The 14757-nt window shown below is 25.2% G+C and overlaps 1 protein-coding gene and 1 non-coding gene across 3 annotated transcripts in view; one reads left to right on the top strand and one right to left on the bottom strand.

The window, feature by feature from the left end:
• Positions 1-14757, bottom strand: part of Ret (protein kinase receptor Ret oncogene) — a 65030-nt gene that overhangs the window by 26839 nt on the left and 23434 nt on the right. For both annotated transcript variants that reach the window (XM_012493938.3, XM_012493939.3), the window contains exons 2-7: positions 8512-8733; positions 8320-8447; positions 6929-7064; positions 4871-5127; positions 637-808; positions 416-513 (exon numbers count right to left, since the gene is read on the bottom strand). In XM_012493938.3, the coding sequence (XP_012349392.2) occupies positions 416-513; positions 637-808; positions 4871-5127; positions 6929-7064; positions 8320-8447; positions 8512-8733 (1013 nt within the window). The remainder of the gene's footprint in view (positions 1-415; positions 514-636; positions 809-4870; positions 5128-6928; positions 7065-8319; positions 8448-8511; positions 8734-14757) is intronic.
• LOC116415366 (5S ribosomal RNA) lies at positions 9850-9968 on the top strand. The gene has a single exon (XR_004225986.1). It is a non-coding gene; the product is annotated as a 5S ribosomal RNA (ribosomal RNA).

Below are 14757 nucleotides of genomic sequence, written 5' to 3'. Positions count from 1 at the left end.
CAATAAAAAATAACTTAAGTTAATTAAAATGATATTTTTAATATGAAAAATACAAAAAATATTTAAAAATACACAATATGATATCTCGAGGCAAGTTATTTATAATGATTGTGAAAAAAAGATGATTGGAAAATAAATTAAGAAAAAAAGAAATAATACAATTTTTCAAATATTAATAAAATGAAGTTTTAAAATATAATGGAAAGATATGAATAAAAAATTAAGATAATAAATTTAAAAAGAAAAAATTAAAAATTTGGAAATTCTTTCTGAAAAAAAATGGTATTTTTAATTTCGATTCTTTAAATGTGACACACATTTTAAATTCATAATTTATTTCAATATAATTTATCTATGAAAAAATTTGTACATCGTGATAATTTTTCGCAGATTTTTGTGAAAATTGAAATCTCACCGTGTTTTCCCCGTACCCTGGAATGAGAGATTCGTCCTTTACTTGAAGAATAACCCGATAAGGAGACTTCGGTAAGAGAGTGGTTTTTGCGGAAATTCCTGTAACAGGCGAGAACCAATATCTTGGATATTAGTTGGAAAATTGGTTCACGTCGAGAGATTTTATTATTGCATGTGAGAGAAGGGAAGAAAGGATGAGAGAAAGATAAAATTGGAACTTACTTGTAAATATGGCGGTATAAGGTACTCCTTTCGAAGCTTCGATTGGCAATGTGTTGTAAGTGAAGTTCAAAGCATCATTAGTATCACCGAGAATGCGAATAGTATATCTATTACTGCTTTCCGTGTCCGCGTCCTTTAGTATTAGTTTGTTGTCGTCTACTAATTTATCACCCTGCCAATATAGTTGATGAATGAATAGTTTAGTAAACTGTAGCATATATATATATATATATATATATATATGTTAACCGCATTGAATTGTACGACGAATTAATGATCAATCTCAAATACACATTCTATATATATACGTGAATATTTATGATAATTAAGAAATAACTTCACTGATTCCGATGAAATTGAAATATATTAACAAAGACAATATTTTGAACAATTTCTGTATACATATACTGCATTCCAGAATATTCGTAAAAATATTTTCAATGTTATATAATATATTCATATATCACTCATCTTTTGCAAAAAACAAAATATTTAAATATTTTGTTCTTTCTTCGTATATAATAAATGTTGAATAATATGATACTTGAATTACATGAAAATTTATCAGTGAAAAATTGCAAACTTTGAATAATAACGAAATGTACGATTTTTAAAATTTTTTTTTTAATAATTCTAAAAAGAATTATTTTTTGCATTTGATTTTATACTTTTACGTTTCTTACTGTCATAAAAGTTTTTATGAATTATATTATATTAGAATTATATCATGTAAAATTACATTTAAAAAAAAAGTTTACTGTTGTATACTGATTTCGATATGATAAGATCTTTAGCAAGAAATTGTTAACAATGTACAAATTAAAAAATTACCAGAAGAAACAAAATGAAATTTGTTTAATTATTTTCAATACAATCATCACATTTATATGATTCATTACATGAATAATAAGGCATATATAATATATAATATATATAGCAGAAAATCAATTAACTATATTTAGTCGAGAATTACTTGTATATCAAAATTAAAATTAATGAAATCGTTTAATATTAAAGGATAAATTCATTATATCGTTTTATTTATGATTAAATAAGAATAAATTTATATTATTAGAATATTCTTGCAAGTTATTTACATTTCAAGAGTTTTAAATCAAAAAAATAATACAAAGTTTTAAAATTTAATTTCGAGATTTCTAATGATTCATTCCTAAAAAGTACCTTTTTTGAAAAATTAGAAATTATAATCAAATATAAGTTTTCATACATTTTATGAGTTCAACAATAATTTATATGAAATGTTTTAAATAATGTTTTATATGAAACATTATTATTATATAGACTATTATATATATTTTTTTATATGAAATTTTTCTATCGAAAAATAAATTGTTTTATACATAAACTATAAATATAAATATAATATATTATATTCTACATACACAAATTTTTATTAAAATCAGATTTGTCAAGATAGGCAAATTTTATAAAATAACATATGAAAACTGATTGTAAATAATCGACTTCAGTTTTCAAAATCAATTTCCATTATTTAAAATAAGAAATAATGGGAATGCTAATGGATTTCTATTATCAAAACTTCCAGATCTTGAACTGCCTTGTTCTCTAATTTGTCCGATCGAATCGCGAGAATCGAAGTTTCGCGCATTCACGATTGCAGTGCGCGAGACATGAATATACAGGGTGTTTCGTTTAATTGGATACGCTCAAATATTTCACGAGGGATTAAAGTTAGGAAAAAAATGTTTTAATAAAAGCTAATTAACTATATTACGTAAAAAGAATTTTTTTGCAGATTGAATAATATTTAGAGATTTTAATTTTATTTTTTTAAATGAAATCATATAATTTTGAATCTATTTATTTGTTATTTTTGCTATAAAATATATTAATTTATTCATCTCAAGAAATTATTGATTTATAAAATATTTCATTTTAAATTGCAGTTTCATATTAGAAAGATAATTTTTTGTGATTATTTGTATAAAATAATCTTTACTGATAGATATATTAATGAAAATTATTCATACATTTTATACGAATATACGAATTCAATTTGTAAGTTATATAAAATCAACAATAATTTTGTTTTTTATGAACCATTGTGTTAACACAAAATGATAAAATTGAAAATTGAATTTGAAAATTGATTTCATTAAAAGAGATTTTTTGTTAAAAATAAATTGTTTTACAAAATATATTTTATCAAATTTTTCAAAATATATAGATTTCCTTGTAAAGTATGAATAACTAATAATTTTATAATTAATAATACTTCTTAGATGCGTATATTATATGTATTTCGCATTATGTTTTATTTAATTTGAAACGATAGCAATAAAACAAATATGTATCTTTTATTTCTAGCAGAAATAGAAAATTTTTTTATTGAGTTAATCATTACGACGATTTCTTCAGTCTTTGAATTTTTATTATATTTCTTAAATGATTTTTTGAGAAGAAATTTAAAGTTTAAATATAGGAGATATGGCACGAAAAGAATTTTTTATTTTGAATAAAATATAAAAAAAATCTATAAAATCATTCTATTTCTAATTGGTAATATTATTTATTAATAAAAAGATCAATCTGGTTATAATTGTGATGCTATTAAAAAATTTTCTTTTTATTTATTATTAATCTTTTTCTATTTACATTTTTTTTCATTTTTTAAAAATATAAATATACTAATAATTGTATGCAGAAAATGGAGAAAATTAGAAAACAAATTTTGTTTTTTTTATATTTTATTTAGATTTAGATAGAAGAATATTGTTCTTAGATGATTTGCAGTAATTACTCAAATAAAATCTATTTCATTGCAATTGCATCATTTAACTCATTGATACTTTTTCAACTGAAGAATTCTCACAATTCTTACTGCATTTTTAAATTTTTGTTTATCGATTGTCTGAGTATTTGCATAAGTTTGAAAATTAACGAAGTTATCGCTATGGTTAACAGTTAAGTAAACATAGTCTGAGTTCGAGATATCTTAACCTAAATCCAAAGTTTCTGCACAAAAATATTTATAACATTGGATTCTTCTTTTCATACCTAAATATAAAATACATAGAATATATAAGACACTGCATTATAAAATCCATTATCTTGCATAAAATGAAACCGCAAAATTATATATTTTTTTTAGAAAATGTTATATATACATGCAATAAAACAAACTAGTTTCAATATCAAAACATAAATAATATGATATTATCTCATGATATCGCGTTATCAATGAACATAATATCTTTTATTTATTTAATCGCGTACAATCGTATTGTACAACAATAATACTGTACGATTATTGATTATTGTGACAAATAATATGATAATAGTCAAAATATTAATAAAAATTATAATACGATATTCTATTATATAATATAACATCAAAATATGAAATACTCCTTAAACGCTATATATACTGTTCGTTTATAATGAACAATTTGCCCCATTAATATCTCTATTTCTCTAATTGTTCGAAACAATATCATATCTATAATCAAATCTCCTAACGAAGGAAATAAACAAACATATCGAATGCGACTGGAACAGAAGGACGCGGCACGATGACATCAAAGCATCGGTTAAACTCGTCCAAGCAGAGCGTTAAACTATTGACAAAGTGTATCTTTATGTTTACGAGAATCTTATTATATAAACACGCTGGCGCGCTCAAGCGAAGCAAACGGAGATCCCCTCCACTATCTCGTTTCCCATCTTCTCGCATAACAAATAATACGCATATGTATACACTCTATACATATGATTCATTCTATACAAGATATTATTATTCTTCCTTCTTTCTATACCATTCTTACAAAATCGATCATCTTGCACAAAACGAAAGTCCATTTCTTTTTTTTTCTTTTAACTTAAGTCCCTCGTGAGATATTCGAGCGCATCCAGTTAAACGAGACACCCTGTAGAAGAATGTTGGGGAAAGTGGAAATGTATGATAGGCGGCGAAAGTAAAAAAGAGATCCGAGCTTAATCAAGATGAGCCCCTGAAGGCTTTTCCTTCGTCCATCCTGTTCTTCGGAATGGTGCCCGTCGTGTTCGTCGTTTCCGCATCTTTTCACGGCAGCCGTTAGAAACAATGCCTCGCGATCGTGGGAACAATGCGCCACTGATTAAGTCCGATTCTTTAAGCTTTCGTTCATGGATGGGAGAGATTCGCTCAGACTAACGCCTCAGTTAACGAGATTCGCGTTACCATCGTTAGACGATTCATCGCGTCTTCACTCACCGTGGTGAATTCTTGAAGCGTTATAGCGATGGAATCATTTCCCTGAGCCATCGGTGGATTGTCGTCTTGGTCCAAAATATCAATATGCAAGGTGTTGATGGGCGCGTATTGTATACCGGTGATGTTCTCCCAAACGACACATTGAACTTGAAGGACGACACGGGGACCTGGCCCTCCAGGCGCCGGCCCCAACGAGTCTCTGTCCAGTAATGCGTTAGAGAATAACGTGTTCTTCGTCATGTGAAAATATTCCGTACCTAAAAGAATTATGATGTTTCGTGGTTCTCCATGAATTTTCAGACAGCTTTCTGGCAATTCTAACGATAATTCATTCGTGCACGTTCGATTGATTTATTTATTTTTTTGAATGGGAGAATGTCGAAGAGCTTGGCAATTTGTAAATAGATTTTTAAATTATTTGGATTATAATGAATTTTGATATTTTATATTTTGGATGTGCATCGTAGATATACAATATTTACAGTTTGAAGTGTAATTAAGTGAATATTCAATGTGACTAGTAAATATTTTTGTTATAGTTTTTATTATATTGTGTATAATGAATATTCTTATGTGTGTATGTTATATTTAAGTGTTCGTATTTTTTTATAAAAATACTAAGTATTTATAAAATTTATCTATCCAATTATGTATTTTTCACTTTGTTTTACGATATTTTATTATCTCTATATCAATGGCCTTGTCGAAAATATCATTTTAACAATTTTTTTTATATATAAAAATACTTGATAATAAATAAATTATTAATTATTTTTGAGATTTTCTTTTTTCATGAATCAAATTAAAAATCTTGTCAAATGTCTTGTCATATCATTATTGTATATGTTTTATTATGTAAAAACTATTATGTAACATTATCCTATTTATTTATTATCTTAAATTTAGAAGTATCAAATTTAATATCAAAATTATTTTTGCATATATTTTCAAAACTGAAATCGAACATAACATATGTAAAGAACAATTATTTGGAATATTTACAAAATAATATGCAATAATATATTTCAAAATCGATGCATTTTATTCTCATTACTTTTAAATACTTCTTTATTATAAAACTCTTTGTTTTTTATATTAAAAAATTTAGTGTATGATACATATATTTCTTTGATTTTTGATTTTACTTTTTATCGAAAGAATTTTACAATTTACAAAATAAATAAAAATCAAATGGAGCAAAATGATAAGTAAAAATATCTCTTTATTGCATCCTTGAAACTTGTTTGGTTGAACTTACGTTTCTATCATTAATTATATAATTAAATTTATAATAAAATATTCTTTTATAATTCCATCAATCAGACAATAAAATCTTTTTTAATGAGAATGAACTTCTTTAAATTTAATATTTTTGTTATAAATTAAAATGAATTATTCAAATGTCGACTTTCTATATAGAAGAACTAAGAGAAAATTAAATCGAGCTTCATTAATTCTTCATAATTCTATTATCTATAACTATCAAGATCTTTTGTTAAGTTTCACTAACAATAGCATCAATGCCAATTCTCCCAATTCTTCTCTTTATTGAATTCAAAGTTTTAATCGATTAGTAACTGGAAGTTCTCTGTTTTTTCTGATATTTTACATTCTTCTAAAAAAGTAGATATTTATAAAAAAAATACTATTCTTCGATTTCAATGATTTTTTAACATGATGTCAAGATCATTATTCAGAATAACGATCTTGAAATCTTATGAAAATTCTTTTTATAATATTTTCACGTATAATATAATAAAGAAGTCATTGAAGTTGGAAAATAATACTTTTTTTTTTTTATAAATAATTATCGAAAAAAGTTAAATTAATTAATTTAACTTATTATTTCAGTCTATATTTTAAATATTAGAAAAATAAATTTATCATTAAATTGACATTAAAAAATTGTTACTAAAAAATTTTAGCTTTCATTTTTCACATTTATTGTGGCTAAATTATTCATGACACACATGCAAAATATAAATTCACTTTAAAAATAAATGATTCTAAGACCTCTTCGATTGTGCAGAAAAGGTCAAAGTTGAATACAACACTTGCCATTTAATAGTTTGTAACCGGTGAGTTGAAAATTCGGGCAAATATTAGTATAAAATCCAGGTCCAAATGTGCCGATCATCGCGATTGGTTGATTTTCGTAAATTCTATATCTTGATGTATTCCAAAAACACATGTCCTGTATATAAACGAAATTTTATCAACTTCTTGATAAAGTACGTACAATATCGCTCAAAAATATCCGGATACATGCTTATTTTTATCAAAAAATATTCTAAATTTGAAATTATACATCGAAATAGAATAATTTTGTTCTTCATAAAATAATAAAATATTACTACAAAAAATTAATTTTTTAAAATTAATTTTTAAATGTTTCGTGCTATCATGTAATAACGAAAAAAATTCTTTGTTGTTTAAAAAATTGTATTTTTTTAATTTCTTAATTAATTTATTAACTATAAATTTGTAAAAAAAAATTATAATAGAAATTATCGGATGAAAAGATTTTTTTAAAGAAAAATGATAAGATTTTATTTTTTTCATACTGCTAAAATATTGACAAAAAATTTTGAGATGAATTGGTTGCATTTAAAAACATTTATTTCAAATTGTAAATATAGTTACTAATAATATTGTTAATATTGTTAATTAACTGTTTCCTTTATATTTATTTTTTTATATAATTCTTTAATAAAACGTTACTTGATCTATGTTTATATAATAAAACATGCTTTTTTATTTAAACTTATAGAATATACTAACAAAATTTAACATTTAAAAGTGGAAACATTAAGCAAAATATAAATGTAAATATAAATAATTATGATAAAATATAATATCATATATAAATCATTCTAATGTAGATAATTTTTAATGGTAAATTTTAATACTGCTTTTAATCATTTTTAATTTATATGAAATTTAAAATTCAAATAAATAATATAATAAAATTTCAATAATTTTCATCTGATAATATGAATATATATAATTTCTTATATCTATCATTCTAATGATCTCTATGATTTTTATTTTCTTATAGATAAGAAATTTATATTATTTATTTATTTATATTAATTTTTATATATCATATATACATATATATCTTATTTTTTTTAATAAATTGCATTATTTTATTAACTACAATTTTTGTAATTATTATTTATATTATTTTTTCCTTTCTCTATTTTTATATTATTATATATTACTATATTTTTTTTATTATTCCTTTTATCAATATTGTTTTCCTATTTTTCTTCTTCATTCTTATTTTTCTATCGTATTAAAAATACAATCCATGTACATTTTTCATTGTTTAATAATCCAATGTTTTCTACTGTTCTATTGCACTCTACTAATTCTATTGCACTATATATTCAAAATGTCCGGATACTTATGAACGACAGTTGGAAATTCAACGAATTTCTAGTTACCTGAACGTAATCTGTGCAATTGATATGCATTCCATTAACACGCGACGGTTTCACCTTGATTTCCAATACGGCCTCGTTGCTGCCATTTTCTCTCGCCAGTACCACGATCGTATGATTTTCAGATGTGTCTTTAGCAAGCATTGAAACACCATAGCACCATAACACATACCTTTTAAAGCATAATTTACTTACCTTCTTTCGAAAGATCGTGCAACAATAGGGTGTTCGTTTCGGTATCTATCGAAGCAATTTGTTCGTGGGGCACCTTGATGCGATACTTTGCGTGACTTGGTTCGGACGAGTCGTTCCGAAGAGTCCTCAACTCGAGCAATTTCAAGTTCCACGAAAATTCCCCTCCGTTTCGCGGAAGATACGGTATCCTTACGGTCAAATTCGACTGCGGAAAGTAGAGCTCTGAAAATAGGAAGCATAGCGTGTCCAGTGATTATATTTGGAAGAAGTTTGTGAGGATTTATAGTGGTAGTGGAATAGGTATTCAAGTAAAGTAAATTTTCTTAAGATATGTTTTCAAGTAGAAGGATAATCTTCGCTTGTTTCTATTATTCTTTTTCAAGATGAAACTTTTTTCTTTTAAGTTTCCAGAAGGAACTTTTCAAGAAAAAATCAAATTAATGGAAAGAATTTCCAATTACATATTTTCACTTTTTCTTTTGATTCTTTATTTTTTTTTTGAAGTTATATATTAAGTGTTTTTTATAAATATTTAGAGAAAATAAGAAAAAAAATAATTTTTAACGTTAGATGGGACGTATAACACAATAGATATTCTTTAATATAAATAAATTTCTATCATTATCTTTTAAAAGATAAAACACAATAAACTTGATCGGTTCATAATTATTCGGTATCTTGATCATTCAAAGTCTCGTTTATCTTCAGAGTCTTAATCTCGATTATTCGTGGTTTTTAATTATACGAATACATTTGAAAATAAAATTTTCAAAAATTGTTAATCAAAAGTTATTTTTCATTAAAGGACATTGAGTTGAAAATGATTATTCCATAGTTTTTATTCTCAATATAATATCCATTGACAAATTAATCTGATAGTAACTCTCAAAAATTTTACTTTCATACATAATCATATCCTCACGTCAATCTTATGTACTTTTTTTTATTTCTATAATTAGTTTTTTTCTAGTAGATTTCTCTTCCTCATTTTTTGAGATTGATAGGTAATTATTAAACAATCATTATTATTGATTATACATCAGGTTTAATTATAAGGTTCTTGATATGTAAGATTTATAATCGAAACATAAAAATTAATAAATAAGGTTATTAAGTAAAGTATTTCCTTTGTTCCTTGATTATCTAATCCGGATTTATTCAGGCTGTCTCTAACTTTTATTTTATTTTCTGCATATTTTTTGAATTTACGAACTTACAACACATATGCATACATGATGCGTTCATATAAATCAATGCAATTGATTGATTATTTATAAATTTTTGTTTTCGAATTAAACTTTTTACACTGTATCTTAAAATAAAATTAACGAAGATATCGCCAACGACCATACCACGTAGGAACTACTGGTTCTCGTTCGATCACCAAAGTCAAGCTACGTCGGGCACGGTTAGTACTTGGATGGGTGACCGCTTGGGAACACCGTGTGTTGTTGGTTTTTTTTTCATCACATTTATAATTTTTGTTCAATTAATAATTGTTCAATGTTATCGATATTGAATGTCACCATTTTTAAATAATCTATATCCGATTTTTTGTACAAGTTTTGCATCGATTTATTTCGCTATTTGCATATGACGCATATATGACAGTATAGACATATTTGTAAAATTGAGAACAGCATTGAGAACAAAAGAATTTATAATTACATTTATGACATTTTATATAGTATTTCATATATTTTTATATAATGAATTTTGAAATTGGTAATTGTATATATCGTTTAATCTTATTGTAATATGAAATTTTAAATAAAAGTAACGAATAATAGAATTAAAAACGAAAATAAAATAATTTTTAAACAAGATTGTTATATTTCTAATTATTTTTTTTTAATATCTTTTTTTACTTTTTTTAACTCTAATAAAAGATATGCGTTATTACATATGCGTTTAAATGGATTCTAATTTATTTTGTTATTTTCAGAAACTATAAGTTATTATACAATAATCATAGTTTCAGAATATTAATGAATATTTGAAACAGATGTATTGTGAAACAGCGAATTCGTTGCGTGTGTATTTAATATGAGAAATTTGAAATTTATAAATAAATGATAAAATGTTTAATTCCAATGGTATCATGCCAAGAACAAACTCGGAAAAAAAAAAGAAAAATCTAAAAAAATAAACTTTTAAACTGAATCCAATGTTTAATCCCAATGGAATTTGTAATTATTAAAAACTTATTAAAAAAATTATTAAAAATTTTTAATTTCATTTGTTATAAGTTTTTTATAAATATATTATTTTTTTATTATTATATCAGCTCTTTCAAAAATTACATTGTTTTCATTTTAAATTTATTTCATTAAATTATTTAAGATTTAATAATTTCATATATAATTTCCTTCCTTCTATATGTTCTAAAGTATTTAAAATATTACTTTTCCTCTGTGTCACTTTTGTCCTCAATTTACGTAATAATAAAATTATAAATTCAACCTCGCAACAGTCTTTAACCTACATTTCCCTTATCTCTTTCATTTATTTTTTTCTTAAAGAGGAGATTCCTGGTTGATATTGTTTCATAGAAAAAGTGACCGCAAATGTAATATTTTCGATCGCGAGACGAAAATAAACGTTTCGTCTCGACATTGTAAAGTTCAACGGTGAGGGTTCGCGTACGGTCAACTTCGTGGAAACAACTTGTGTCAAGGTGAGCGTTTAATCGATACACGGCAGGTAGTTAAAGTCCTGCTCGCCAATTGTGCGCGCACGTTGTTGGGGTAAAGATCACGATCAAGATTTGATGTTTTCGCGAAATAAATCTTGGAAAGAGGGAAAATCATCATTTATGGAACGATTCGTAATCCAACATCATTCGACGTCTACCGTTTCTTTGATCTGCCGATAAATTGATCGATCGTTGAGTGATCGATCGTTTATCTGTCATTTCATTCCACTGTCCATCGAGAATAGTATAGAGACTGTAGAGAGTGGACACAGAAGTGGACATAGAATTGTATAGAGTGGATGAAAATTTTCGTGTCGAGCATCGCATGTAGGAATTTTTAGACGCTTCGATAATTCCACGTCGTAGAAGGATGCGTATTTATTTCGTAGAAGGGATAGGGAAAGAAGATATTTCGGTAGGGAAAACCCTTGGCTATGGAGAGGGTGAAAATACGCTGGTATACGATCAAGGGGGAAAGAAAGAGCGTACTAAAGTTAAAAAGTGCTAACAAGTAATTATTGGGTTGGTAAGAAAATAATAGTGGCTTTGTGAATGCAAAAATTAATTTACTCTTAATGTATTCGCGTAACCGGCTTTGAAATTTATTTAGTTTATACAAATAGTGTAAAATTGTTATGTAATTTAATTAGTAATAATAATTTTAATTAATAATAATAGCCATCCAAGATTTATTTTGCAAATATGCAATTTGATCACATAGTTTGATAAATCAATATTTATTAACATATAAGTTTATTTATATATTTTTCATATGGATTTATAGTTTCTTTAAATGAATATAATTTAAATTAATATAATGAGTGAAAATAGAAATATGTTACTTCTAAATGCAATAATGTAGATTAATTCATTAAAATTAATTCTGAATAATTAGACGAGAATATATCACTCTCATAAAATGAATTTATTATAAATATTTATGTTTCATTTATTTGAAATTGTTTATCTTATCAAAATCATAATTTTCTCATCTTTCCAATATTATTCTACATATCACGCACAACACGTTTTCACTTATATTAATTTGACTGTTGGATAACTGTTGGCTAACTTAACAAATGAATAATATTGCATAATTTTTATGTTACAAAGTTTTATACATTTATTTAATTACATTATGAGCTATTCCATAAATCCAGGAACAAAATTCTATTTTTTAATATATTTTTTTATATTTTAATATTTTTCAATTTCATTATATGTTTATCATTATTAAATATTATTAATAATTATGTAAGAATAATTAAATAATAAATAAAAAAATTTAATATAAATAATATTTAATATATTTGATCTTGTTATATTATATTCAATATATTTGATTTACAAAAAATGTATTTGTAAATGTATAGCTAAAACTTAACATATAATAAAATAAGAACATAGAATAAAACGAAAATTAAAACATATCTTTGCATTTCTTTTTATTTTTTGAACTTGATTTTAAAGATAAAAATAAACAACATAGAAAATGTTGTAACACAAAAATGTTGATTGAGATTTATTTATTAATAATTATTTATTAATTATTAATAATTTATAAACAAATTTTAAACGTTAAAGCGTTAAACAAAGCAAGGTAAAGATAAAATGAGACAATCTTACTTCATGATGTAAACTTAAATTACTTAAAACTTAATAAATATTTAAAATCTCATTCGACATTTTTATATATCAATTTTTATATTTATATTGATCCATTCTACAAAGATATTCTACAAATATATTGTTATTCTGTACGAAGGAAATAATATTTTCATTTATATAGATATGTAGGTGGAAACATTTAATAGATTTATGTGCATATGTATTTCCTTTATTATAGTCCGTATATTTAAAAGATTATTCTAATCTATGTTGCTTAAAAATTCTGTCCAAGCATCTACCGTATGCTGAATGCTGCTTACTAATGTCCACATACTTATCTTCATAATCGCCTTAATTTAAAGTTAAAGTCTGACTTTTAAAAATAAAAGAAATACCTAATCTATTTTTAATTTTCTAAAATAAGCATATAAAATGAGATTTTTGTTCTTCTAGATTCACGGAATGTGTATTATCAAACAATGAAAAATTTTTTCGAATAATCAAGTATATTAAACATTGAAACGATCCGAAAATTTTTTCGAATCTAATCTAAAAAGTTGTTCACTAATTTACTGATTAAAAAAAGAAAACGATCTTCACATTTTAACTTGACATTTTAGAATTATCGTGAGAGTTGAGTTTATTAAAATTTATTAGAATTGAATGACACTAAAAAAACGATAGATCGTCTATTTTAGATCTCTAGAGGCACGAGATCATAGTAGCTGGAAACCCTATTCGCACATCGAGTTACGATTCCCGAAAACAGAGACCGTGAACACGATACGCGCAGCCATACAACTAGACACAGCCCTCACTGTTGTCGATTTGCAAGGATCTTCCGCGTTCGCGCGGAGCGGGGCCAGACAGGGCCACCGCACCTTCATGGGACCTCCATGAGGCCACCGTACAGCCACCATCCCGATGCACGTGCCCCATGTCTGTAAATTGATTCGTTCTCCCCGTGACGGTATTACTGCACGACACCAGGATACAATTTATTCGAAACAGACAAGTTTTACAAGTTTCTTTTCTATTTTTCTCTTTATATTTTTTTAGATGGATGGAAATCTAATTTTTAGATTTTTTTTTTTTTGAAATTCCAAGTCGAAAATTTTGTTGAAGGTTTTTCAAAATATTCGAAACCTAGAATACTTATTTTATTTTCTTTTCCGTTTTTTTTTTTTTTTAAAGAAATTTAGCAAGAATTAAAATTTTAATATATTTTTTATGTTATTATACGTATTATATATTTTTTCTCTTATCTCGTAGAAACTATTCTAATATAAAATTGTATCAGAATAAATCAATAAATAATCTAAACATAAATTGAATTGGATCAACTTAAAGAAAAAAGAAATTCATAATATTTTCACAAGTTATGAGAAATTGTACACATACATCATTTTCGAAAATTTAGAATTTCACAAAAATAGCAAAGCATTTCGATTTCAAAATTTTGAATATTGTTATACTATTCCTTTCATATTTTCCAACTTTACGATTTTTTAATTTTAATAATATTGCAATATGCAACAGCAGGAAATATGGAGTATATTAATAGAACGCAATGAAAATATTTTTATATCGAAGATAATACGATTGCTAGCACTTGTATAAACATCTCAACTCGGAAAAATAATACGTTTCTTATTGTCGACTAACACTTGCGCGCATGGATCACTCGAGACTATAAACGATAAATATACTACCACGTTACTTCCTTCTTCATTTTCTTTTTTCTCTTAGCCTATTCGACTTTTCAGCTTTCTTCCCTTTTTGCGTTTTTCGATCATCAACCAACTCGTTTCCATGTGTACCTAGTCGAATTCGGAAATAGCTTAACTATATTTAGGATATTTCAACACCCTAACCAAATGAAAGGTGTTGCTCGTACTACGACTAATCTTTAAACGCTTTAACAACGAACTTACGATCTTCTT

This window comes from Apis florea, unplaced genomic scaffold (genome assembly GCF_048593485.1).
Source record: "Apis florea isolate Af1SG1 unplaced genomic scaffold, ASM4859348v1 contig_3517_pilon, whole genome shotgun sequence".
Lineage (NCBI taxonomy): Eukaryota > Metazoa > Arthropoda > Insecta > Hymenoptera > Apidae > Apis > Apis florea.
The sequence above is the reverse complement of the archived record's forward strand: the minus strand, read 5'-3'. Positions and strand labels throughout refer to the sequence as shown.